Source organism: Stegastes partitus, unplaced genomic scaffold (assembly GCF_000690725.1).
Source record: "Stegastes partitus isolate 25-593 unplaced genomic scaffold, Stegastes_partitus-1.0.2 Scaffold451, whole genome shotgun sequence".
Taxonomy (NCBI): Eukaryota; Metazoa; Chordata; class Actinopteri; family Pomacentridae; genus Stegastes; species Stegastes partitus.
The window spans coordinates 22,270-47,179 of record NW_007578182.1 but is presented as its reverse complement, the minus strand read 5'-3'; the positions used below and the strand labels follow the sequence as shown (position 1 = coordinate 47,179).

The following is a 24,910-nucleotide window of genomic DNA, read 5'->3' as shown; positions in this document are numbered from 1 at the left end:
CAGAAACCAACGGGTGACGTCACGGCAGCTACGTCCATCTTTTATACAGTCTATGGCCTCTCCTTGAGGTTGAGGAACCATGAGCACTTTGATTTAGTTTTCATGTTAGCGCTAGTATCACTACCTTACGAAAAATGTCACTAAACAAACGTTCCAGAACTTTAAAGCTTTGTTACTGGTTTGCATTGAACTGCACTTCGATTTATTTTAAGCGTAGACGGGAAAGTGACCACATTTGGTAACTTTAATTAATCTTGATTTGCAACATTTTTTTTTTATTTTAAAGTCACAAAAAGTAAAAATATCTCGAAATATCCTTCGATAGCACCCCGGGGTTAAAACTTTTATTTTCCAAGTAATTCAAGGGGTGCCCTATAAAGGGTTACCCGCCCCGATTTTCAGGGACGTTTCAGGTCCCACTTCAAAGTAGGAACTTCTGAGCGACCCTGAAAAACTGCTGTGCAGGTCTTGACGCTGATTGATTAAAGTCAGAGAGGACAACAAGCGCCCCTTTTTTTCCCCTTCCCTCTCGATGTCTTTGTGGATTCTCCTCTGCTTCAAAATCAACATAAGATTCCCTTCTAACAGAAACCTCCATTTTTCTATTTGCTTGTAACTAACTCGGTGTCATATTGGTGCACTCAAACCTAACGCTGTGGTCGAAGCCGTCGGATCCTTCACTGGTGACAGAAAAGCCCGAATATGAGGCTGTTCCTGTAAATGTTGGCGCCACCTTCGCCCTGAGATCCTGCCGTGGAAAGCTGCCCAATGTCGCCTGTTACAATCCATCCTCTGGTTTATGCTGGCCACCATGAGATCCCGTTTATAACGCACCTCCTATCTGAGGAACATAACTCACTAATGCACGGTCTTTCTTGTGTGTGTAAAAAAAAAAGTTTATCTGAAGCTGATCTGAGGCTTCAGCAGTCGCAGCTAAATAAATCAAGCGGGTTATTATCCCTCCACCGCGGCGCAGCAATGAAACACTGTCTGGGGAAACACAAAGAGGGACCGTACTTTGGAAAATATCCACTAACTGAGAGCGCCAGAGCTTCGTATTCTGGAATTAGTTCGTACACGGGATGGGGATTTTGTCCTCCATAGGAAGAGGTATTAGAGAGCAGATCTAGTTTAAGAAAGTGATTGAAATAAATGAAGCAGTTTCAGATATGATGTGCTGATTTTCCGTGTTCCTCCGATCGGTTTTAAGTGTAACATTATGCAGCTGCTTACTTTATGCCCGGTGCAGCTTTATTAGATTTGTGCATTGTCTTACTTACAGTAAAGCGGGTTAATAGCAGGAATTCAATTTGATACCACTGAGACGTACTTATCTGCTTTGTTCACACATCTGTAGGAGATCGTCTACAGCTCGGCATTATCAGAATCATCGTTTATGAACACACGGCGGCTTAAACAACAAGAAAAACGGTCAAAAAAGTTGTTACCGGCAAAGCAGGAAGCAACTAAAAACCTACACGGGGTCATTTCATTTACCGAAATGAAGCTTCTTTTGAATATTTAAGCGTCTCTAATGTGCCTGTAATAAATGTTGAAGGCGGTTTAATTTCCCCGCTGCTCAATCACCTGCTCATCCCATCATCACCTGCAGGTAAAAAAATAAATAAATTAAAGATACCACGCCCTGAAAGATGCAGCAGCAAAACTCCTGAGCTCCAAATAAGTGGATTTGAATTTGAGACAGGAACACAGACTGACAAGCCTTTTAAATAAAACATAAAGCGCTACCACCTGCAGTGAAACCACACAGACCAGCACCGGTCAGCTGAGGTTTCAAGGTGAATCTGAAAGAAATGTTTCAGGCTGATTTTCATGTTTCTTGAGGATCCAAATCTATCTGGCATGGCTTCCTGAATAAGCAGAGACACCCCCGCTGTGCTCTAACATTGCAGACCACATCGTGAGACAACGTCTGGCTGTTGTGCTCTGACGCTTGGCTAATGCCAAGAAACATTCCAGCCTGATAAAAAAAAAAAAATCTTTCCATCCTTTCCTCTGCCGCCTGCTCATCTGTCCCCATCTCTGACCCCACCCACCTCCCACCCCCGAGGCTTCGCCCTTCAGGAGAGCAGGAGAAAGAGGAAGTAGGACAGGAGGAGGAGCAGTGTGTCTGCCAGAGGGATGAGAGGAGGGGAAAGCGGAGGGAGGTATGCAGGAAGGAGGGACGGCGTGGAGATGCTGCAGAGGGGTGGTGGTGGTGGTGGCGGCGGGGGCGACGGTGGGTATCGCTGCTCATCTAGGAACAATGTGAATGTAGAGCAGGCAGGAGACAGATGCTTTGTGGAGAAGGAGGCAGAGAGACAGACGGCAGGAGACGATAGAGCGCCAGTGACTGACATTTCTCTCACACCTCTATGAGCAGCCACATCCTAATACAAGCTAATCCCTCTATCAGCCTCTTACCTCACCTGGGCCTATCTCGCCAACGGCAGCGCTGTGACAAAATGGAAGACTGCTTCCACAGATACACTCACTATTTTAGTTTGTCCAGGCCAGCACAGCGGCGCTCGAGTCCCATGCAGCTGAGTATCAGGTCACCGTCGACTCCGTCCTGTCACTCACGCGGCTCCTGCTGACTTTTCCTTTTCGGCCGAGCAGCGTGTCACGAACCGAGCGCTGATTACTGATTCATGGGGTGTTCACAGGGGCTCAGCCAAACAGTCATTCGCTATATGGGCATGGACTGCAGAGTGATTTGTGAATTTTTTTCCTCACAGCTGCCTATCGTAATGTAATTTGCAGCGGCGTGATGGATTGGGAGTTTTCTGTCATCAGTTAGGGCTGCAGCTAATGATTATTTTCTCAATTATCCTTGTGTTTGGGTTAGAAATTGTCAGAAAATGTCCAAAATCCAATGGGGGAGGCTTCAAAAAGCTGTTTTTTTGTCTGACAAAAAGTGGGAAAAACTATTTTTACAAGTTTTAAAATGGTCTAACAAAGAAACAAGCAGCAAGTTTTCATATTTAGTAAGAGGTGTTTTTGTTTGTTTGTTTATTAAACTCACACACAGATTATCTAAATAACTGCAGATGTATTTTTCATTCAATCAAGTAATGGATGCCGAATAATTTCAGCTCCAGTGTGGTGTTACGTATAACATTTTATCTATAAAGAGCCAGGTCAGAGCACTGTGGGGATTTATCACATATTATGATGTACTATTATCTCCATCTGCAGAATTATAAATACAAAAATAAAATATTGGATTTTGCTTTTAGTTTTTTATTTAATATCTGCTGTATTGTACAGTGGGGTTTAACATTACCGAGGCGGGGTGCAGAAAGGACAAAATGTTGCTCTGAATTTTATGAATGTGATCTACATATTTATACATTTATCTTAATAAAATAAAATTTTAAAAAATCCATTACTCCCTATAAAATGCACACAAAAGCTGTAAAGAAAAATAATCCCCCAAGCATACCTTTGAGTGCAACATGTGTAAAATATTTATGAGCCAGAGGAGAGAATTTAATGTTAATAAAATAAGTGAACCTTGTTAACTGACATAATTATAAATAAAAACCCTACATAACGTGTCTGATGTGTACAGTTAGTTTAAAGGATTTATTCTTAAACTAGATTTACTGTAACACAATAGAACCCTTTTCAGTTTAATGACAAACCAGCAGACTTGTACAAACATCACTGACCAAGTGTCCAACAGAAAGCCTCCAGCATCCGGCTCACAACACCCTCTCAACCAAAGTCCATTCAAATTTTGCCCCATTTTAGAGAATTCCATTTCCTCCAACTAACTAAGACAAAGCTGTGCGGATCAACACACATCCTGCTGTGTGGTACATCTCTACCTTTACACGTCGGCTAATTCCGCAAATGCACACGATGTGGAATAACCTGAATAAACAATACGCCCCTTAATTCACTAAGAAAAAAAAACAACAAGGTGACGGAGGTATTAAATGTCCCGCAGCCCGGACAGAGGGGCATTTAAAACACACACACACATAACACAGCAGCTGGTCACAGGGTGGCATCAACGGATATCGACGAGTTATAAAACAGCACCATCTGCACAGCGGCCACCGAGCGGCTGCCCAGCCTCGTACCCGCTGAAGTGAGCCTCTTTGTCCGCAACAAACTACAGCGCAGGACGGATGGATGTGGCGCAAACACGGAGCAGAAGCTAACGTAAACACGGCCGTGCGCTCTTTATGAACCAGGAAGGGAAGGGGAGCGTGTTTTTTTTCTCCGGGTATGCCCGCTATTAACCACCAACTTGATCCCGTTTGAGCTTCTTGGGAAACTCTTACCTTTTCCGCGGGCTCGAGCCTCGTCGCTGTCGGCGTCTCTGGCGGATGATCGGCGCGATTCTTCGGTATCTTCTGTTTGTGGGACTCCGGCTCGACGGCGGCGGTGCTGATGCTGAGCCCTGCGTGTCGGTGCCTCCTCTTCAGCGTTAGCTAGCCCTGCTGCCTCCGCTCGGCTTGTGGTGCTGAAGTGGACAGCGCACCGAGGAGCTCCGGGAACAAAACCCCCCACACTGCGCTTCTCCGGGCCGCGGTGAGGCACAGCGCCGCCTGCCGGACTGGAGGAGGCTCCGCAGCGCGCAGACGCTGGGAGTGTAAGGCACTGGGAGGGAGACATCTAGAGGGGCGAGTCCTCAATATCCTCAGCAGGGCCAGGTCACTTTGTAATTTGTCACATCTCCAACAAGCCTAATTTCACAGAAGAGCTTTTGACATATCACAGTGGGAAAATCAGCAGTGGACATAACTCGTGATGGCTGGATTACATCTGGCTGCATTGTTTGCAGGGTTTTGGTTTTTACTTGTGTGAACCTCATTGTTTGGGTTGTTAGTCCTACAATATCAAGTCAAGCAGTGGAAAGGCCTATATGTCAGTGCACTGTGTGTTTAAATACAGCAAATACAGAAATTCAATTACGTGAAACATTTCTTTCTAGAATAAAACTGCACAACTGATCCAATTTAAGCAGTCATATCTTCACTTTAGGCTGTAAGGGTGGAGCAGTGGTTAGCACCGTCACCTCGTAGCTAGAAGGTCGCTGGTTCACGTGCCAGTGAGGACACTTTGGATCTTTCTGCGTGGAGTTTGCATGTTCTCCCCGTGCAGTGTGGGTTCTCCAGCTTCCCCCCACAAGGTCCAGAAACATGTTGAGGTTAATTGGTGATCCTAAATTGTCCATAGGTGTGAATGTGAGTGTGCTTGGTTGTCTGTCTCTAAGTGTAGCCCTGTGATAGACTGGTGACCTGTCCAGGTGAACCTGCCTTCACCCTGAGTCAGCTGGGATAGACTCCAGTCCCCCATGACCCTAGTGAGGATTAAGTGGTGTATAGATGATGGATGGATGCAGCGTCTTGCTTTTACTCATGCATGAACCTCATTGTTTGTGTTGTTAGCAACATTTTCCTACAATATCAAGTCAAGCTGTGAAGAGGCCTGTATGTCAGTGCACTGTGTGTTTCAATGCAGCAAGTAAAAAAAATATGATTACGGGATACAGAAGAATTTCTTATAACCTAGAACAAAACTGCACAACTGACCTCCAACTCAAGCAGTCATATCTTCACTTTCTGAAATAATAAGCAGATCAGTTTATATAGTATAATTTACTTTTTATCATTTTGGTTAGAAAGCTTCACTTTTAGAACTTTTTAAATTTTAAATATTCCTTTTTTACGCCCAAGTAGACACTTTATCTTTTCCTAATGTTGGCACTGGTGTGTGGGACCCAATACAGGACAAGATAATGACAGATGAATGTATACTATCATATGCAGGAAGGATCACTTGAGATGTCAAAGAAATTGAGAAAAAATACATGTGGTTGCTTCAAATAATTTTAGTAATGTATAGGTATAAAATTAAGTCAGTCTCAGTCACAAGGGGGCGGCACAGTGGTGCAGTGGTTAGCGTTGTTGTCCAGGTTGTGAGTTTTGAACCTCCAGAAGTTCATGTGGAGTTTGCATTTGCTGGGTTTGCTCCAGTTTCCTCCCACAGTCTGAGGACAGGCACGGCGGGTTAATTGGTGATTCGTCGTGATTGTGAACACGTGTGGTCGTCGTCTCTTCACCCTGTGATGGACAGGACTGGGTGAACTCTGCATCTGGCACAGCATCAGCTCAGTCGGCCTCCAAGTCCTGTGACTGTCTACAGGATAAAACGGATCAACGACAGTGTTGCTTTCATCTGAACTGTAGTAAGAAAATTATTTGGAGCTCAGTAATGAGTTTATGTTACATGTACTCTATGTCATACATGTATTGTAAGCATTGATCACATGTACAGCAGCTCTTATGATTTTTGAGTGTGGTAAAATACATTCTTTTTGCAGTTGGAGAGTTTTTTTTATTGGAAATACGATTAAGCGCTATGAGCAGTCTCTGAGCTGAGTCTTTTTAACCATTCCTCTGACTTGTACTCTCTTGTGCCTTGAGATGAGTTTCCACTGAGTCTGTTCTTCAGAGGGTCACGCGGGGTGCATGTTACTGCCGGGAGGCGGGCTGTAAGGAGTGGTCCAGGGCAGCGGCGGGGTCGCCCTGCGTGACGGCGAGCGCGGCCTGCTCCGGCAGCAGGCTGGGGTCTGTCAGGATGGCCGTGGTGGTACTCAGGAGACGGAGTGAACTCAGAACCACTGAAGGGACACGAAGGAAATGACAAACATACGGATCAATGGCAGCAAGTGAAATATGGGTAGCTGCTGTGAATAGCGAGCTGGGATCTGTGTCCAACTCACTGGGTCTCAGTGCAGGCAGAGAACAGTGTTGGTCCAGCCAGGACAGAGTGGACCGACACAAGTCCTCAACGCTAGCAGTGGACACCATCCCATTGTAGGACTCAAACAGCGGCTCGATGATGATACTGAACTGACACTGAGTTGAGGAAAGATGTGTTCAAACTGGAAGGTTGGTGTTATTCTATACTTATCTTATTGTCAGCAAATCCATCCATCCATCCATCCATCCATCCATTCGTCCATCCATCCATCCATCCATCCATCCATCCATCCATCCTCTTCCCCCAGAGATAACGAATCCAACAAGGCAGACTTGGTAATGCCGTCAGACCTCCTTACTTTGCATCTGACAACCACTGGATTGGTTCCTACTGCAGACATTAATCTTTAAAAACAAGTCATAGATATGTAGTTTCATTTTATAAAGGCTTAGCAACTTCCACAAACAGCTGGGCGCTGTAGTTTTTAGCAAAAGTTACTCAAACAAGAGTCAAAGCTAAACTTGTTGGAGGGTTTTTCAAGCTGCAGATTAATACACTTTTTGTTCACCAATGATTACTTACAGCAGTAGCACAGTCCACAGGATACAAAATAAAATAAAAGACAGTGCCCACCTTCAGTGTTGTATTAGTTTGGATCAAGAATGCAGCTCTTTGGCACCTAGGACTACATATATCAGAAAATACTATTTTTATTTTGGTGGGATTTATTCACAACAAGAAACGTAAAGAAAAAGCATCAACGTTGTTCTGTAATGGTTGTTTTAGTCAACAAAAATCTCAACGAGACAACTGCCACTGTCTATGGAGAGGCCAGAAAACATCCACTAGACACTCTTGGTGAATAAACCATCCATCCATCATCTACACACCACTTAATCCTCACTAGGGTCGTGGGGGGCTGGAGTCTATCCCAGCTGACTCAGGGTGAAGGCAGGTTCACCTGGACAGGTAAGCAGTCTATCACAGGGCTACACTTAGAGACAGACAACCAAGCACACTCACATTCACACCTACAGACAATTTAGAATCACCAATTAACCTCAGCATGTTTCTGGACCTTGTGGGAGGAAGCTGGAGAACCTGGAGAGAACCCACGCTGCACGAGGAGAACATGGAGAAAGATCCCGGGTGTCCTCACCAGGACGCGAACCGGCGACCTTCTAGCTGCGAGGCAATGGTGCTAACCGAGCCTCTTGGTGAACTAGATGTTTTTAATTTAGAACATCTGTAGTGAGATAAACCTGCTATGTCTTCAGGAATCATTAAAAAAAAACACTTCAATATTCATGAAGAGGAAACATCCTCAAGGTGTTTTTGTGCAACATACAAAGATGATAAAGTCGTGATATAATCTCATCCTGCCTGCAAGATAAGGGCAGCAGTAATGGGGAGAGTTATGGATTAAATTTATATGATAATTTTTTAAGCAACACATTTTATCTGCTTGATTACTCCGAGACACCCAAAATAATGTGCTTCATTTTCTCAACAACAAATACATTGTTAAATATGAATATGCACAAAGGCCTGGTCTGCATGTTTTGTACCAAAGGCTGCAGTTCAGAGAATATTTTCTTTGCTAAACTGAACAAAAAAAAACAGCATCTTGCTTTGTTTCCATCCAGACTGGCGTAATGCTTGATGTAATTAGTTCATTTGGATTCAAAGGAAAAAAAGGGGTAGAAAACAAAGCGTGACTAGATATTCCTCCAAAGTCTGAAGATGCCAGATGACGCTACAGCCAGCGAACCTCACACAGGACTAGAGTAGGGACGTTTACTCAGCACTTGATTATATTCTTATCACATTTTTAGAGGTTTGTTTTAAAGTTTGTGGCCATGAAACCTTTGGTAGATTCATAAGGATACGATCCAGAACTTCCAGTTTTGCAGAGTCTGGGCTCGGACGTACTCTCTGAACTTCTGCCTCATGTGGTCAAAGCGCTGTCGAGTGATGGGAACACCGGTGGCTGGTAGCTGCTGCTGGCACGCACTGCATGGAGAGACACACTGAGTTAAGACGGCAGTGGATGGCAAGAAGGAGGTTTTGGTCTTCTGAGTGAACAATGCATGTACTGGTGGGCAAAATCGATAGACTGTTAAAGCAAAATATCATCCAGTTTTCATACATGTTGATACACTCACATGCTCACCTACATGTATACAAACACACATGCAGAAGTCGAGCTAAAGGTCTCACTTGATGGCTGAGTTTAGGAGCTGGATCTCCTCCCTGAGTCTCTGAGCCTCCTCGTGTAGCTGTGCTCTCTCCTGCTGCATCTTACTGATGTACTCGGCAGTCTTCTGCAGTGTGGTGGCTTTGCTGATCTGTGCCAGGAGACAGAAGGATTACTACAAGTCAGTCATACGCCACAATAACTCACTAATTTTCTGTATTATTGCGGCTGCTTTCCACATTAATACCGATGGTGAGATGTTTCCTGGGTTGGATTTACAAGTCAAACACTGTAGTTCTCCACTTAAACTCTGCAGCAGCTCAGCTGCTCTTTGATGCTCCCTCCCTTCCTCCCTCCCTCCCCCTCCACCACATCTATCTGTAATGTAGCTGCACAGCTTTTCACTGTACCTTTATGCTTGGCTGGGAGCTCAGTGTTGTCACAAGGTCATGTAAAGTGTCAAATCCCAGTTTGATGTTGAAACGCCTCTTCTGCTCTGCCGAGATGTGAGTTATCCTCCTGGTCTCTGTTTGCTGCAGACAGTACAGCTCAGAAGTATGTACAGCACACTCCACACCCACATGCACACACTGAGCTAGCAATCCCTTTCCTCTGCTATATTTATATCTAAACAACTGCAGCATTCATGAAAACACAAATATATGTCAATTAAATGAGACCGTTTGTCCTACCTTACTTGATTCTATTTTTCCATGTCCTGAGTAGCCTGAGTGTGGGGACTCAGGGTTGGAGGTTCTGTCTAAAGGGTTTGGTGGCGATGTTTGGCCTGGATGTGCTGGGAAACTGACTAAAGGAAACAAAGACACAAAAGATCACTTGCGTCAAATTAAATGACTGATATGCATCCCAAACTCTGCAGGACAGGGATGAGATCCATCACATTAGTTATATATGTTGTGTTATATGTGAATATAGTTCCGGTTGCTTGTGTTAGCTGTATCAGACCTGACTTTTTGCTCAATTCAACCTCATTTGATGAGAACATAAAGCAGAATTCAAAATGTTGCTGCTGAAAAATGCAGAGGTTTGAATGAGCTGTGTGATAATTATGGAAACTCAAAACGGAGAACATGTTGTAAAAGCTTCATCAGATGGAATATATAGTTTAAAAGATAATATTGTTAGTTAAATGATTTTAATCTTCTTGTGTATTATTACCACATTGCTCAACTTCCATATATGCAACACTAAAGTTTAGGATGAATCCTTTACTTCAAAAAGTTGGTTGCTGAGCATGTAAATATCCACGAGCCATATTGTGTATTTACTGAATGACTGAGACATGTTTCCCTGCAGCAGCGAGGGCCTACCGGTTAAGCTGCTTCTGTCTGCGCCGTACAGCTGGACAGGCGACAGCTTCTCGGTCTTGGGAATGAGCAGGGTTGTGCCGGTGTGCGTGGAGCCGTGGGTGAGCAGCGCAGACACTGCCGAGCCTCTGGAGGCGCTGCCGTGCGTCCCGGTGTGCCCCAGGCTGGCGCTCTGGCAGGGCAGGGGCGTCAACGCTGGGATCCCCGCAGGCCAACCGGCGCCGTACTGCAGCTGCGACGTGGCAGCGCCGACATGTGAGCCGCTGCCTGTCTGCTGAACAACACATGTGGTTAGAAGTGTCTTCAAGCACAAATGGAATCAGTTTGCACTGGGAGGATGTTAATGAGACCAGAAGCTCCATTAGGCATGCATGAGTACTGTGTTGTTAAAGAGACTTTATATTAGTTTCTTTAGACAACTTCCATTTAGATTAGACGAGCAGCAGAGGTCACCGGAGCACAAAGAATCTAACAGCTCTACAGATTTGACCTCTTTAATGCATTAGATTACAGCAGAAATGATAAAGGATACGGGGAGGGAAGCTAAGACACAAACAAGATTTAGTTAAGAGAGGGGGGCTGAAGTGTTTCTAATAAGTGCCTATTAAGTAATCACAGAGCACAGCGGCAGCAGTGATATTATAAAAAGCTGAACCTGCTGCTGCAACATAATAAATGAACTAAATCCAAAATTAGAACCTGCTGCTTAATTTCATCCTGAGAAAGAAGTGACTCAGTCAGACATTTTTTAGGAAATCTGCTTATTTACTTCCTTGTTGGGAGTGATGTGGATATGAACAAAAAACTAAAAGGGTATCGAGCTTAAATGCTGGAAACAGGTTGAATCAGCTGTCTCCTCACCTCTAGAGGTCACTAACATGTTAGAAGTCACTAGTTTAATCCAAACAAATACAAAGAGTAAAAGGTTTCACATTATAGCAGCACACACAAAGTTATCACGTAATAATGTGAAACAAGTGTGTTATAACAATAATTTAACACATTATAATGAGAAAAGCTTCATGTTATAACATTAATAGTTTATAGTGATGACAAAAAAGTTCCTTGTTTACATGTAATTTGTTTGTATGTCGTAAAAATGTGTTAATATGTTGTTATAGCGACCTGTCGTAACAGTACAAGTTCAAATTATGATGTTAAATTGATCCATTTTTCCTGTTTTGATGTGGCAGCCGTTCGCTTCTGTTATGACTAATTAATCTATATAATTAGTTTAATTCATATTAAAAAAAAACACCCATTTCTTGAACAATTGTAGTGACTTTCTGGAGTCCACAAGGAGACTGTGTTCAGCTAAGAATCAACAGAGACCTCTATAAATACTAGAACATGTGATTTTTAAAAAACAAATGTTGGATTCTGTGTGGATTAAACAAGTAGGATATAACACGCCTTAAAGGTGGTGGTAAGCAGATTTTGTTGGCTGTTCCCCTTTTATTTTTTATTTTTTATGCTAAGCTAGACTAAGCAACTGCTGGTTGTAGCTTCATTTATTTTTATTATTATTATTTATTATTATTTTTTCATTCATTTTCATTAGCAATTTCCCTGAGGTCTTGGACCGAAGGGATCAATAAGGTTTTATTCTAATTCTAATTCTAATTTCTAGCGTATAGACATTAGAGCATCAATCCTACGATGACATTCTCGTGAATAACAGATTTTTGGACAATGCTAAGCTATTCCTTTATAATTGTTGAGCCGAACCAGTTATTGCCCCTCGTGATACTTCAGGACAAGCTTACCGAGGAGCTTGGAGATGACGACCTTTGACCTTTGGCTGTCGCTAGATTAGAATCAAATCCCAACGCTGGCTTCCCTGAAATGACAAAAAACAATATCCAGTCAGTTTTTGGGACATAAGCATGATCCTGCTCTGAATAACTGTAGCAGGAGATAGAGGACGTGTCAGAGCTGACTCACGCTCATGGGCGCTGGAGGAGAGCAGCTTGGCCAGGCAGCTAGTGGCCGTGGAGGCAGTAGACGGAGGGCTGGTCGGCACCGCGCAGGGACCAATTGCCCTCGCTCCTCCTGTCTTTTGCTTGTGCTTCCCTCTGACCCCTGTAACTGCCACCTGCTCCGGGACCGAGAAGCAGTGGGTTGTGGTGACAGAGGGCAGAGCGGCGTGGACCAGGTCAGACACGGCAGCTGAGTAACTGAGAGGGTGGCAGGGAGTCTGGGAGTACGTGTCCCCCGCATGAGGGTAGCCATGAGTCTGGTGCACGGAGCCCTGAGCCCCCACGGTGGAGGCCGTGTGAGTGATGACAGTGGAGGTCATGCTGGTTGTTGTGTGGTAGCCAAATTTGTGACACGGCAGCGGGTACAGAAAAGGAACACTCGCAGGGGCCGGCTGCTCGGTGCTGCTGCTGAATGCTATGGGAGCAGGTGGGTCGTGGTATGACTGGTGTCCGTACGGCATGGCTCCCGATATGATGGGGGACGTGTGGTATTCGCCGCAATCCTGGCCGGGCCTGGTCTGGTCCGGCTGGGTGTTGGACGTGGAGGGTAAGTTGTTGGACGACAGATTGGGCTGGAAGAGAAAGATTCAGTCCAGTTCACAACAATAGTAATATTAGTTCCTGCAGCAGTGAGGAGGAGCCGCTAGCAGTACCTGAGCGAGCTGGGTGTCGATCAGCAGCTGAGGAGCTGTCACCACCGGGGAGGGAACCGGAGCGAACGCCGCGCTGGATGAACTCTCATAATAACCACAGTCAGTAAACCCAGTCTGCTCAGAGGGCTGGCCCCGGTAGTTCATGAAGATGTCTGAGAAAACCACACACAGGCTGTTAGGAAGAACACTGATACACCCGGGAGACCTTTACCATTCTGAGCCTAATACCAATACTGAAATTTGGGAGTTTAATAAATCCACTCATAGTATTTGCTACAAAAAATATATTTAAGCAAAGCCCTCAGATTTGTTTTTTCATTGTGACTCCATACATGTGGGACAGTGCTCTCTGCTGGGAACACTATGTAATGCTGTGTGATGTTTCTGAATAATCCAAACATAATTTTGGGATTTCTGTGCTGCAGTTTCTTACAAATATGAATATTTTTGCAATAAGCTGATATTAGCTAATTTATCAGTCAGGTTCCAATTCTTTTTGACATAAATTGCAAGAACAATTGAATTTTTTATTTTTTTTGAAATATTTATATATATATTTATTTTATTGAATTTCCCTTCTGGGATAAATAAAGTATTTTACATTTCATTCATTTTCATTTCAACAATTTTTCACAGCACAAAGTATAACAGATCTCTCAGTCCACACACAATACTGCAAAAAGTAATTCACATTTTATTCTTCATTTAAACGAAAAATCTATTTTTCAAGACAAAACCTGGTAAAGAAATTAACCTATGGCGAAAATGTTTTAAAAACCACTTGAGCAGGTCAAGGAAAGTGTCACCTTGGACTTAAAATGGAGAATAAATTGATTAGCCACAACATTAAAACCACCGACAGATGAAGTGAATAAGATCGATCATCTCATTTCAGCCCAATGTTCTTCAGGGAAACCTTGCGTCCTGTCGTTCATGTGGATGTTATTTTGACAAACACCATCTACCTAAACAAGCACCACAACATCAGCGTTCTCCCCCAGGAGGAAAATGCACGCAGTCACAAACTGTGCTCAGAAAAGGCTCGAGGAACACGACCAAGAGCCCAAGGTGTTGAGTCAGCCCCATAGCGGCGCCCAGGATCCATGAAGGTCCCACACCACAATCCACAGACCCTGAAAGATCCACCCAAAGAGGTGCTGTGGTTTCAATGTTGCGGTGTAGTGCGTATAAGAACGTTTACTATCTGGTCAGTGACTGCAGTTTGAGTCCAGGCAGTTACTAAACACATTAGATGTGTGATTATAGCACATCTTAAAAGACTTAATAAAACATCCACAGCTAGTAGAGATGAAAGGCTACAGAAAAGTTCTTGAATAATTGATCTAGAGGCTACTGATGCTTTTTGATGTAGATGAAAAGTTTAGCTTTGAATTAGTTGACATTTAAATGATCGAGCGATGTGACACCACATGACAGGAGTCATTCCTGTCAGTCTGCTGCTTGATATGACACTCGTGGCTCAGCGTCACAAATACAAACAGCCAAACAGGGAATAAGAACACAACACCCGACAGCGTGACGCTCTCTCTCTCCCTCTGCAGGTGTCGGTCACTAACGCTGTTTGCTTTGTATCTGCCAGGTCGCACATTTCTGAGCAGATAAATATTAACTCACTTGCTTCAGCTGGCTGCCATTAGCGCGAACGGCGTTCAGAATTGCAGGCGCGATAGCTCCGGCTGCAAATACATACCAGAATGTTTGTGTTTTCATCTCAGCAAGAGGAAACTTCTGGCACGACACGCTGTATTTCCATTTAAGAGACGGCTGTGCATGAATTAATCTCATGGCTGTGCCGCTCCGACAGACACTCTTTAGCTCTCTGGACCTTGTGACCAAAAGCGAGGCAGACAGCTGATCCCTCAGGACCCTGCCAGTGCAGCGAGAACAAACACTGGCACACACACACACACACACACACACACACACACACACACACATTACAGAAGTGGGCAGCAGGTTGCCTGTCGATTACAACGGCTGACTTGTAGCCACGGGGCTGCTGGATTGCTCCACTGAAAGTAACACAAAGGCCAAAAAACCACAGTCATTGTGCCCCTGAGCAAGGAACTGAACTCCAGTATGCTTCCCCTCTTCTGCCTGAAGCTCTTCTGCTCTCTTAGTGCAAGAAAGCGGTTTGCTATCAAACGCTGTTGGCTCTCAAGAGGCCAGTGGAGGCATAAAACTTTTTCTGGCCCGTCACGCCCTCAGGGACGTATCAATAAACATTAACTTGTAAAAGGACTCAGGAGTCACCGATCAGAAACGGAAACTTCCTCACATTTGATCTTTAAACTGAGTGTGTGAAACATTATATCATAGTTTACGAAGACATTTAGCTTTAACTAAGTTTGTTTTTTGCTACTTGAGGCTGCAGATGCAAGGTGTTAAATGATTTTGTAAAGTTTTTGAGTTTGCTAAAAGTTGCATATTCTCACATTAACAACAGGTACAGAGCAACACTGAAACAGGTGAATATTAGTCACATATTCTTGTCTCTCCATCTCTGGTTTTGGTCTCTTGGCTGACCAGGAAGCGCCTCAAAAAGCAAACGCTGAGATGAAATTGGCTGCAGACCTACATCCAGTGTTAAACCAGTGGTATACATCTATGAGTACATCAGGGTCCACATGACTAAAATGTTGCCATGTGCACAAACCCCCCGGAGTCCACGTGGACCCCTCTGTTGATGTCTGCACGCAGCCTGAAATACACGTCTTCATTGCAGCTACACTACAAGGCCGTGTTGTGCATACGCAAAATATGTACATGCCAATCTACGGCGAGAAAGTAGTTTAACAACAGCAGCTACATGTCTGGGGTGTCAGCAGCTGTCTGTGTCTACAAGGCCTTCAAGGATCTGCTGCGTGTCCCGTGCAGCCCAAAACAACAATAGAGTACGTAGAGGCGGATCTACATGTGTACAACGGAGTCCTGTCAGCAGACTCCAAGTGGACTAGAAGCAGCTACACATCCTCATGACCTCATCAGCAGTGGAGCATAATGAAGGAAGTGCAGATGTGGAGGAAGCGTCTCTGTGGGTTTGTCACAACAAGCAACGCCTTTCATATCGGATTCACTGTTATAGAAATATTGACTACAGCTGCCTTAATTAATGATCATAATTAACGACAAGAATCAGCATCATGTTAAAACAACAACTTTCTTCTAATCTGCATTTCCTCCAGAGCTCACCATCGCTCTGTTTATTTTATACATTTGGAAAACAGGTGGTGCCAAAACCAGTAATAGCGGATAAATGCATCCTCTCCCACTTCCTCATTCTCCTGCTCACAGCTCAGCCCTGCCTTTGACCACTCTGTGACCTCTGAGGTCCAGATTATACACTGCAGACACTGCACATCAACGGGGGAGTGTCCGGTCCCACAAGAACTGACTTATGTGACGAACACAGGCAAAAAAAAAATGAATCCTAAGCAAAGTCTGCACCGAGTGAATTCAGGTTTGAGCACTTTTTTTTTTTTTTTTTACAAAAGCAGGATAAGTACCTAGAATAGAGAAACTGTTTCTCTATTCACGGCATGACAACTGTGGTAGCTCTCATCACATCTTTGAGTCCACAAGTTTTCAAGCTGTCATCAAAAGTTTAGTGTCATTGAATAATTTACAAGTAGTTTAATGAATATCTGCTGACAGTCCTTGACAACATGCGAAGATCTCATTGGCTGGCAGACAGACAGACAGACAGACAGACAGACAGGTATGGAGTACCTGGTATGTCCATGAAATCGTCCAGGTTGGGCTGCAGCGGAGTCAGTCCAGGCTGAATAATATCAGCGTTGCTGGTGTACGCTGAGGAGGAAGAGAACATAATATTAGAAATAAGAGAGATGCTGTGTTATTATGTGTGTTTTAGGAAGGTCTTCTATCTTCTCATGATGAATTTCCTTATTTGTTCAGTGGGTTCCACTGGTTCCATTGCTGATACACGAGACCACCAGCAGCACCAAGTGACAGAAATGTGGCGATGACCCAGAAAATCAAAAGTATTTTTATTCGATATTACATTTTTTTGTTTTCTGACTTTGAATTTTTTCTCTTGCCAATAGTTAGACGTTAATACAGCTTTTATATCTTCCAACATGTGGCAGCTGCTAGCTTAGCTTAGCAAACAGAATGAATCACCTCTAGAGGTTATTAATGAACATGTTATATCTTGTTTATTCCACATCAATCGGCGACCTCCAGCACTGGAAACTGAAGCCAAGTTCTTTGAATTTCCACTCGATGTCTGCTATAATCTCTAGATTGTTTCGTTAAATGTCCACGCTCATGTTGAAATGTCCAACAGCTGGTTCAGAAAATGGTTTTGGTCTTTATCGCTAGTTTTTCCCATCACAGCTGTACAGGGTGTGAATTTTTATACACCTCATCTGGTTGTTACGGCTTTAAGTTCTGCATAATATAACTGATAATTTGGGACGTCACGGGCAGTTACGTGCAGAATATGTGCTGTTCTGGTGCGGTGACACCTTCTTGGAGCTGTGTGGTCACTGTTGGGCTTTTCAAACAGTTCAGAACAGAATCAGTTCAAAACCACATGTCCTGGAGCAAAATGATGCATTTTGACCAGAGCACCAGTTCTCCAATAAAGTCCTGCGGGCGGTGGTTTTTACCGACTCTTTCACAGCTTCTGGAAGTAAACCCTTTGGAGCTTTTCCTGAAATTCAGCAGGTATTGACACTAAAAGTTCTTCAGACAAAGTAACACACTCTCGTCCTTTTTGCTTTTTTAATTTTCCCCTTTTGATCCGACTGGCATCTGCTACTCTCTGGGAACCAATATTTTAGCTTTTCGACTTTAGAGGTGCTATTAAACAGCTTTTTAAACTTTTAGATAGAAATCAGACGCCTCTGTTTTCAGTTTTTATGTTAAGCTGAGCTACACATCAAACACAGACAGACACGTGATCAAACCTCTCATCTAGCTCTCAGCAAGAATCAGTACAATTTCCCATAATGTCCTTGCTTTTCCTTAAAATACTCACAACTAAATAACTTATTGAAAGTTGGAGAGAAAAAGTCAATCTCATGTGAAACGCTGTCCTCATTTGTAGTGAGACACTAACTTCACATCAGCAACAACTGCTTTAACAACTGATTGAACTGATTTAAAAAAAGAAAATGAAGCAGACCCAGGATGTTATTGTCAGCTGAATGATGAACAATCAAACAGAATTATTGTAATCTAGTCGTGCAGCATGTTGTGTTTAAACAGTCATTTGATGCTAAATTTGAGCCAAAACTCACAGCTGACTGTCATTTTCTAAACTTCACGGCGGGAATCACTCACTGTTGTGCCGGTCACTCGTCCAGGCGCACGGCTTCTGCGTCATGGTGAACAGGGTGTCGGAGATGTCGGACAGGAGGCAGTCCAGGTCAAACATGTGGGCCTCCACCGGGGCAGCTTCGGGCTCCTGGTAGATCTGATTGGACCTCTTGTCCAGCTTGGCCTGGCAGATCTGACCCTGGAGCACATCAGCCAGGAATCAAAAACATGATCTGGGAAGTCAATCCTCCATCTTTCCATTAGAGGGCTCCCTACAGACAGGACTGAACAGGCCTCGACGCAAAATGAAGCATTGATGGCATTTGGTTCTCCTCATTTGCTCAAACATTCGTTGCCATAAAAAAAAAAAAAAAAAAAAAAAAAAAGACTGTAATTTGTTAGTTTTGTGGAAAATTAGCAGATCTGGTTATCCTTAAAAAAACAAACCCAACTCACTAAAATGCAAAAATCAAAACAGCAAGAAAAGCTATTATGTAAATGACACACATACAGCAGCTGCATCTTCTCCATCATCGCATCCAGTCAGCCAGAAACTAGTCACAGCAACATTTTTCTCTTCTTGAAACCCAGTTAAAAAAAAAAAAAAAACTCACAGAAACTGAATCTCCAGACCTGGCCTTGTCCCTCTGGTCGGGATGCTTCGCTTCACCCTGATCTCCTCCTTCGTCTTTTACCCCCGACTTGTAAATCGGAGGCCACATTTATAGAGAAGCCCAGATTGAGCCGGAAACTGTTCAGTCTTGACATATTGTTCAAATACACTCGCCCCTTACAGGTCATCAACGTGGGCTTTGTTCATGTCTTTATTTTGATGTCTCACAATTTCAATAACAGTGGCAGCCTTTTGTCCCTGACCTAATTCTGTTTGCTTGCATGTGCGAACAAACAGACCTGAAGTTCCTGCCAACGCAAACCGCTGTTGCGTAGGTGAGAGAAAAAACTGCATGTGAGCGCCTCCGAATTTCTCCCTCTTTATACTTTGTCAGGGGTTTTCTGCAGAACGTGGCATTAAATCCATGTGAAATGAGCAACGAGCAGATATTAGATGGGAGTAAATAAAACAAAAAAAGATTATTTAGAGGACACAAATACAGCGAGAGTGAGGCTCGATGAGGTTTGTATTGATATGACAGCAAGCAGAAAGCAAGAAATGAACTTCCACAGGCTTACAGTTTGAACGGACACTGAAGCAGGTATTGGAAATAATCACAATTAGGGTTCTGACGACTTGCACATATCACAGGTGTAGATATTGGCTCATGGCTGCTCTGTGAGGCTACACTGTGGTGTTTTGAACTGAACTACAGTCTGATTGATATTAGATCTTTGCTGAAATGCTGAAACCTATTGTAGGCAGTAAAAAAAAAAAAGTATATTAAAATATAAGCCAATATTTATATATGTGTTAGAGTTACATTTAAAATGTAAAAAATGATGGGGTACTTGGTTGTCTGTCTCTAAGTGTAGCCCTGTGATAGACTGGTTACCTGTCCAGGTGAACCTGCCTTCGCCCTGAGTCAGCTGGGATAGACTCCAGCCCCCCATGACCCTAGTGAGGATTAAGGTATAGAGATAATGGATGGATGGAAAATGATGGGGTAAGTGTTCATTAATTTTCCAGAAGTGTCACCACTTGACTCCTTACCACTGTCTACTCAACCGTGATACCAACTCTGCTACATGTGCTGCAGACAGTACTGAGAATATTGAAAATAAAAATTAAAAATGAGTTGCACTTCTGGATCCACGTAGTGATGAAACATTTCTGAATTATCCCGAGCATCTTTTTCTGCATTAAAAACGGTCACACATCAACCAGGCTCTAATGCTAACATTAGCATGCTAACCAGGAGACAGTTATGATGCTGATGCTAATTGTAGCATGTTGCAGAGCAATGTGTCAAAAATTAAAATCGCACAAATCCACCAAATGTTATCCTCATTGCAGTGAGAGATGAAGATTCAAGGAATCACTGCAGTCTTTAAGATTCATCCACAGGGGGACCATGAACATCTGCACCAAGATACACCTAACAGTCTGGGTTAAACTTTGACATGACCCTTCCTCAGAGGAACACTCAGTAGAAAGCTCTAGTCAGCAGAATTTAACCTCTAGGGAGGCGTAGAAAACCTCACGGCAGCCCACCAGGGTAAGGTTGAACAACACGTGTCAACATCTTGTTAGTATTTGATTAAAAGTCAAGAGATTGTTAGACGGATCTATTGTCTGGGGACGCAGCTGTACAAAGTTTCATGGCATCCGTTCCTTCCTCAGATATTTCCGTCTGGACCACGCTGGCAGACTGACCAGCCGTCAGAGCAGCAGACAGACTTTGGTCAAACCGTTTGAGTGGCTTAAATCAATAGTTTGTCATTGTCAAAGTGCAGACTCCATATGTTGTGCAGTCCTTTTTCTCTGTTGCTGTTTAGGACTTGGATTTTTCTACCTCGCAGGACTTTTAGTTTGCTCTCAAACTGACTGAAGTTTTAGTATAAAGACTGACTGTCTCTTGTGTAACTCGAGTCTATAACAGATTTGACCTATTGAAAGATGATGCATGGTGATTGTTAAGCTGCTTTATCTGCACGTATCACATTTTATGAGTTTGTGGCTGCGGATAAAATTATATAGGCAATTAAATTCCAGACTGGAGCTGTGAGAGCAGAAAACAGTCATAAAGTATACGACACAAACACTAATACTACAGAAACAACCCTTTGCCAAAGTGTCTCACCTGGTACTGGATGTAATCGGCTTCGAGAAAGGCCAGATAACACTTTGTGAACACAGAGTATAAAAACCTGGTTTAGTGATCTTTGACCTGTCAGCTATGTGCTGATATGTGCTTTTTGAAGAGCCGTAAAATGATCAACAGACACAAGGTCACATACAGTATTATTATTGGAGTGTCCTCAATCCTGACCTCAGTTAAATGAGGCCTTCCAATGACATTAAATCCAAGATGGACTAAAAATAGCGGGCTGATGATAACAAAGGTCAGAGGGACAAAAGTGGGATAGCTCAGTCTGATTACATGGAATACACAGAAACTTGATCGTCAAAGGAATTTAAAAATATGTTCTAAAAAAGTCTGCCACTTCGAGTGAACAGACGTAAACCTTTGCAGAGTATAACGTTGCCATGAGCAACAACATGTTTTACATTTTCCCCTGAATTAACTATTAACAGTTCATTTTTGCTGTATGCTACTGGATGGACTGACAACTGAACTACAGGTTCTGAGGTGTTCCCATTCCTGTCCCAGTTCACACCCTGAGCTACACTGTGTTCTGCAAACTGAGCTTCATTCTTTCGCCTTCATGTTTACACTTTGAATGCAATGAATTATCCGTAAATATAAGATCCTGACGTGCTCTTCCATTCATGATCTTGATTAGTCTTATAATAACAAGAACTGAAATGCTTCACAACTTGTCTGAGATTCCCCAAGATTTCTTCAGTATTCAGTGATGACACGTGACAAAGTTTAGTACTTAAGTACAATTATAAGGTACATGTACGTTACTTAAGTATTTCCTCTTTATACTACTTCAGGCCTTCACTCCACTACGTTTATCTGACAGCTTTAGTTACTTTTAAGATGAAGATTTTACACAATAGATAACAAAACATGCTTTAAAAACACAAGACATTGTTAAAGATTAAACCGGTAGTTTGCTTTCTGTTAAAAAGCGACATGTAGTCGGACTCAACGAGCTTTTAGCAGCTCAGTCAAATTCAGCTTTTAACATGGTTTAATTCCAATAAATGTTCCAATATATCATCAAAAGTTCAACACAGAAAACAAATTTGAGCATCAAATCTTTTACATATAAACACGTGCTGAGCGCTCAGATGTACCAGTTGTCTCTGTGTATAGCAGTTATATGGCAGGACTTCTACTAGCTGATCAAGCTCCATCTGCAGCAGCTACAACAGCAACATGCTGCTCACACACTGATGCTTCACTATTAGTAACATAATGATGGCTGATATAAGAATACATCCGTACACACCAAACATGGACCTTTACTTTAATGATTGAGTCCTCAGAACCTCAAACAGTTTCTGGACGTTTTACTTAACGTGGACTCATTTTCACTGCAACATAAAGTCCTGCACCTCTATGGACACAGCACAACCATCGTGGTTAGAAGTAAAGAGAAGCCAGTAATGTCCTCTGTGCAGCATGATGCAGGTCCAATGCATGATATGAACGCATGAAAACATTAACGTGGATTTCTTTGAAAACTTATTTTACAAAAACTGAAGCCTGTAATCAACATTTACTAGTAAGTGTCCAGAGATGTTAAAACACTGAAATAAGTGGCGGTCCTACATACTGAACAGATATTTTTTTACTGATATGTTTAATTTGTCTCTATGCAGTTCAGCTGAGACGTCCCAGACTCTGGGTCACTAAAGGCACAGAATTTTTCACTGTTTACAGAGTCTGATTAAAGCAAATTGTTATTTAAATACAAAAAAAGTGACATACAGCAAAGTGTTTTTGATGGGATATCATGATTTTTGCTTAGATTTGATTAATTTTCCTGATGAACAGCCACAATGTGGACTGACAGACATCAGAAACTTAAAAATCCAGTAACTCCTTCTGTTTTTACAGATTCTCGCTCTGCTAAATGGTGAAATTTCTTCACAGACAACATGATTTTTAAACACGCTGGTGGGTTTTGGTGTTCAGGGGCTGACTTCATTTTGATGCTAGTATTTATGAACTTTAATTTAATCAGGTTTTTTTTTTTTTTTACTTTGGTGTAACGGTACTTTTACTTAATCATTTAAATACTTCTTCCATCGCTGACCGATCCAGAGTAATCCAGTGATGGTTGTCAGTACGGAAGGTAAACAAACATAAAGCGGGGCTCATCTCGCCGTCTGCTGCGTCACTCTCTGCGAGTACTACCATGAATGAGGTGCTTCCCCAGGGTCCCTCCCTCTCGCCGCCCCCTCTCCTCTTTACCTCTAAGCCTTTTGTTTCTGTCGCCCCTGGCGTCACTCTCAGACCCGGTGTCTCTCTGCTGCTCGGCTTTTTACAAAGCGCTGCTCGAAGTAGGTCAGATTTGATTAAATGACATTAAATTTTGCAGCCATTTCACTTGTATGGAGATAATAAAAAAAAACGTGAAGGGGTGTCGGAGGTATTGTCGCTGCTGACAATCAATGTGCGTCAGTTGTCTACAAATGTCAAGCTGTGATGCACGGCGCAAGCTGTCGCCCATTTCTGGGAATTTTTTTAATGATCATATGTTGACTCCAGCATTCAGAAGTAAACAACGTTTGCAGGTCACCAACACACACCATGTAGGCTGGGCTCAGTTCAGACCCTAAAGGTCCCAATCAATATTAGAAGAGTTCATTTACAAAAACAGATAACTCTATATTTGTAGATTTTCAGAAACGTTTGTTGTTGTTGTTGTTTGCTTGAGATAATATCAATCAAACTGAAGCTGAGTGGATCTGACTCAGCAGAAATGACAAAAACAGAGATAACTTCAGTTTGGTCATCAGGTAGACGGAAAAGCGGCTTTTCTGAAGGTTTGTGTGGATGGAGTTATCTGTTTTTGTAAATGAACTCTTTATTTGTTTACCTTAATGTGTTTCCACGACTAACAGAGAGACACATTCTAATCGGAGTAAATCCGGACTTGACTTACCTCTTGCAGCATTGATAGAATATCATCCTTCTTTTTCTGAAGCTGCAAAAGAAAATAAGAGAAACAGTGAGCGGCTTGATTTGGAGTCGACAGCCCACACATCTACTGCATTCAGCTCTGTTTCACCTTTAGCACAGCAACATTTACTAATTAGTAGTGATGCACGATATTAACATTTATGGCCGATACCGATATTAAGATTTCTGGTATCGGCGATAACCGATATTAGCGATGCCGATATTCAGTTTTTGTTCACGCTGAAAGATGAGTAGAAGTAAGCACTGTGAGAAACTATTCAAAAGAAGCCCAAATTAGACCACATAGTCTTCTTTATTAACTAAAGTAAAACATATTTAAACATATTTTAACATGTATAGCGTTCAAGTCCAGGAAAATTTTAGTAAAAAAAGCGCTAATGTTAGACAATCATCGGTTTCTGACATCGGCTACATTTGTTCATTAGACCGATACCGATATATCAGAAAAAACACAAATATCGGCCGATACCGATGTGGTCGCCGATATATCGTGCACCTACACTAATTAAACACAAAGTAGAGCCGCTTTCCAATGGGAAACATGAATATACTGTGTGCAATCTGTCCATTAGATCAATGGTTACCAAAGTGAGGATCAGGGTCCCCGTGGTGGTCATTATCACATTCACATCTGGAGCAAACATCAGTGATGCAAATCACACAGCGACACGATCCTGACAGCTGTGATGGAGCTCAGGAGTCAAGCTGAGGACGGCCGCTACGTAGCAAATGATTTAAAGTGTGACTCTGTGTGACAGCTCACCTGTCTGAGGTGAAGACAAACACACCATGTGACCTGCTGTTAGAGCTCGATTGATCCTGTTACCATGTTGGGATTGTTTATAATCATTAGTCAGTGATGAAGGTAGTGGTGCTGCTTGATGCTACAGAGGAAAGACTCCTACAAACACTAAACTTCAGCTCTGGTCAAACCCTGAATTCCATTTATGACTGGTGGTGTCATCAACCTGCCCTGTTAGATTTC

At 42.9% G+C, this 24,910-nt stretch overlaps 2 protein-coding genes across 4 annotated transcripts in view; both read right to left on the bottom strand.

Moving 5' to 3' along the window:
- srrm3 (serine/arginine repetitive matrix 3) overlaps nucleotides 1-4,351 on the bottom strand; it is a 100,975-nt gene extending 96,624 nt beyond the window's left edge. Inside the window, exon 1 of the mRNA XM_008286353.1 lies at nucleotides 4,296-4,351. The gene's annotated coding sequence lies outside the window, so the exon portion shown is untranslated. The remainder of the gene's footprint in view (nucleotides 1-4,295) is intronic.
- A 1,479-nt stretch (nucleotides 4,352-5,830) lies between these two features.
- Nucleotides 5,831-24,910, bottom strand: part of mlxipl (MLX interacting protein like) — a 34,392-nt gene continuing 15,312 nt past the window's right edge. For 2 of the 3 annotated variants that reach the window (XM_008286349.1, XM_008286348.1), the window contains 12 exons: nucleotides 18,212-18,386; nucleotides 16,631-16,711; nucleotides 12,881-13,032; nucleotides 12,193-12,799; nucleotides 12,015-12,088; nucleotides 10,252-10,519; nucleotides 9,613-9,728; nucleotides 9,331-9,453; nucleotides 8,944-9,071; nucleotides 8,613-8,736; nucleotides 6,743-6,872; nucleotides 5,831-6,640 (listed from right to left, as the gene is read on the bottom strand). In XM_008286349.1, coding sequence (XP_008284571.1) covers nucleotides 6,492-6,640; nucleotides 6,743-6,872; nucleotides 8,613-8,736; nucleotides 8,944-9,071; nucleotides 9,331-9,453; nucleotides 9,613-9,728; nucleotides 10,252-10,519; nucleotides 12,015-12,088; nucleotides 12,193-12,799; nucleotides 12,881-13,032; nucleotides 16,631-16,711; nucleotides 18,212-18,386 — 2,127 coding nt within the window. In that variant the 3' untranslated portion in view covers nucleotides 5,831-6,491. Of the gene's footprint in view, nucleotides 6,641-6,742; nucleotides 6,873-8,612; nucleotides 8,737-8,943; nucleotides 9,072-9,330; nucleotides 9,454-9,612; nucleotides 9,729-10,251; nucleotides 10,520-12,014; nucleotides 12,089-12,192; nucleotides 12,800-12,880; nucleotides 13,033-16,630; nucleotides 16,712-18,211; nucleotides 18,387-23,887; nucleotides 23,930-24,910 lie in introns of all 3 variants that reach the window. The other variant, XM_008286350.1, reaches the window with a different exon arrangement.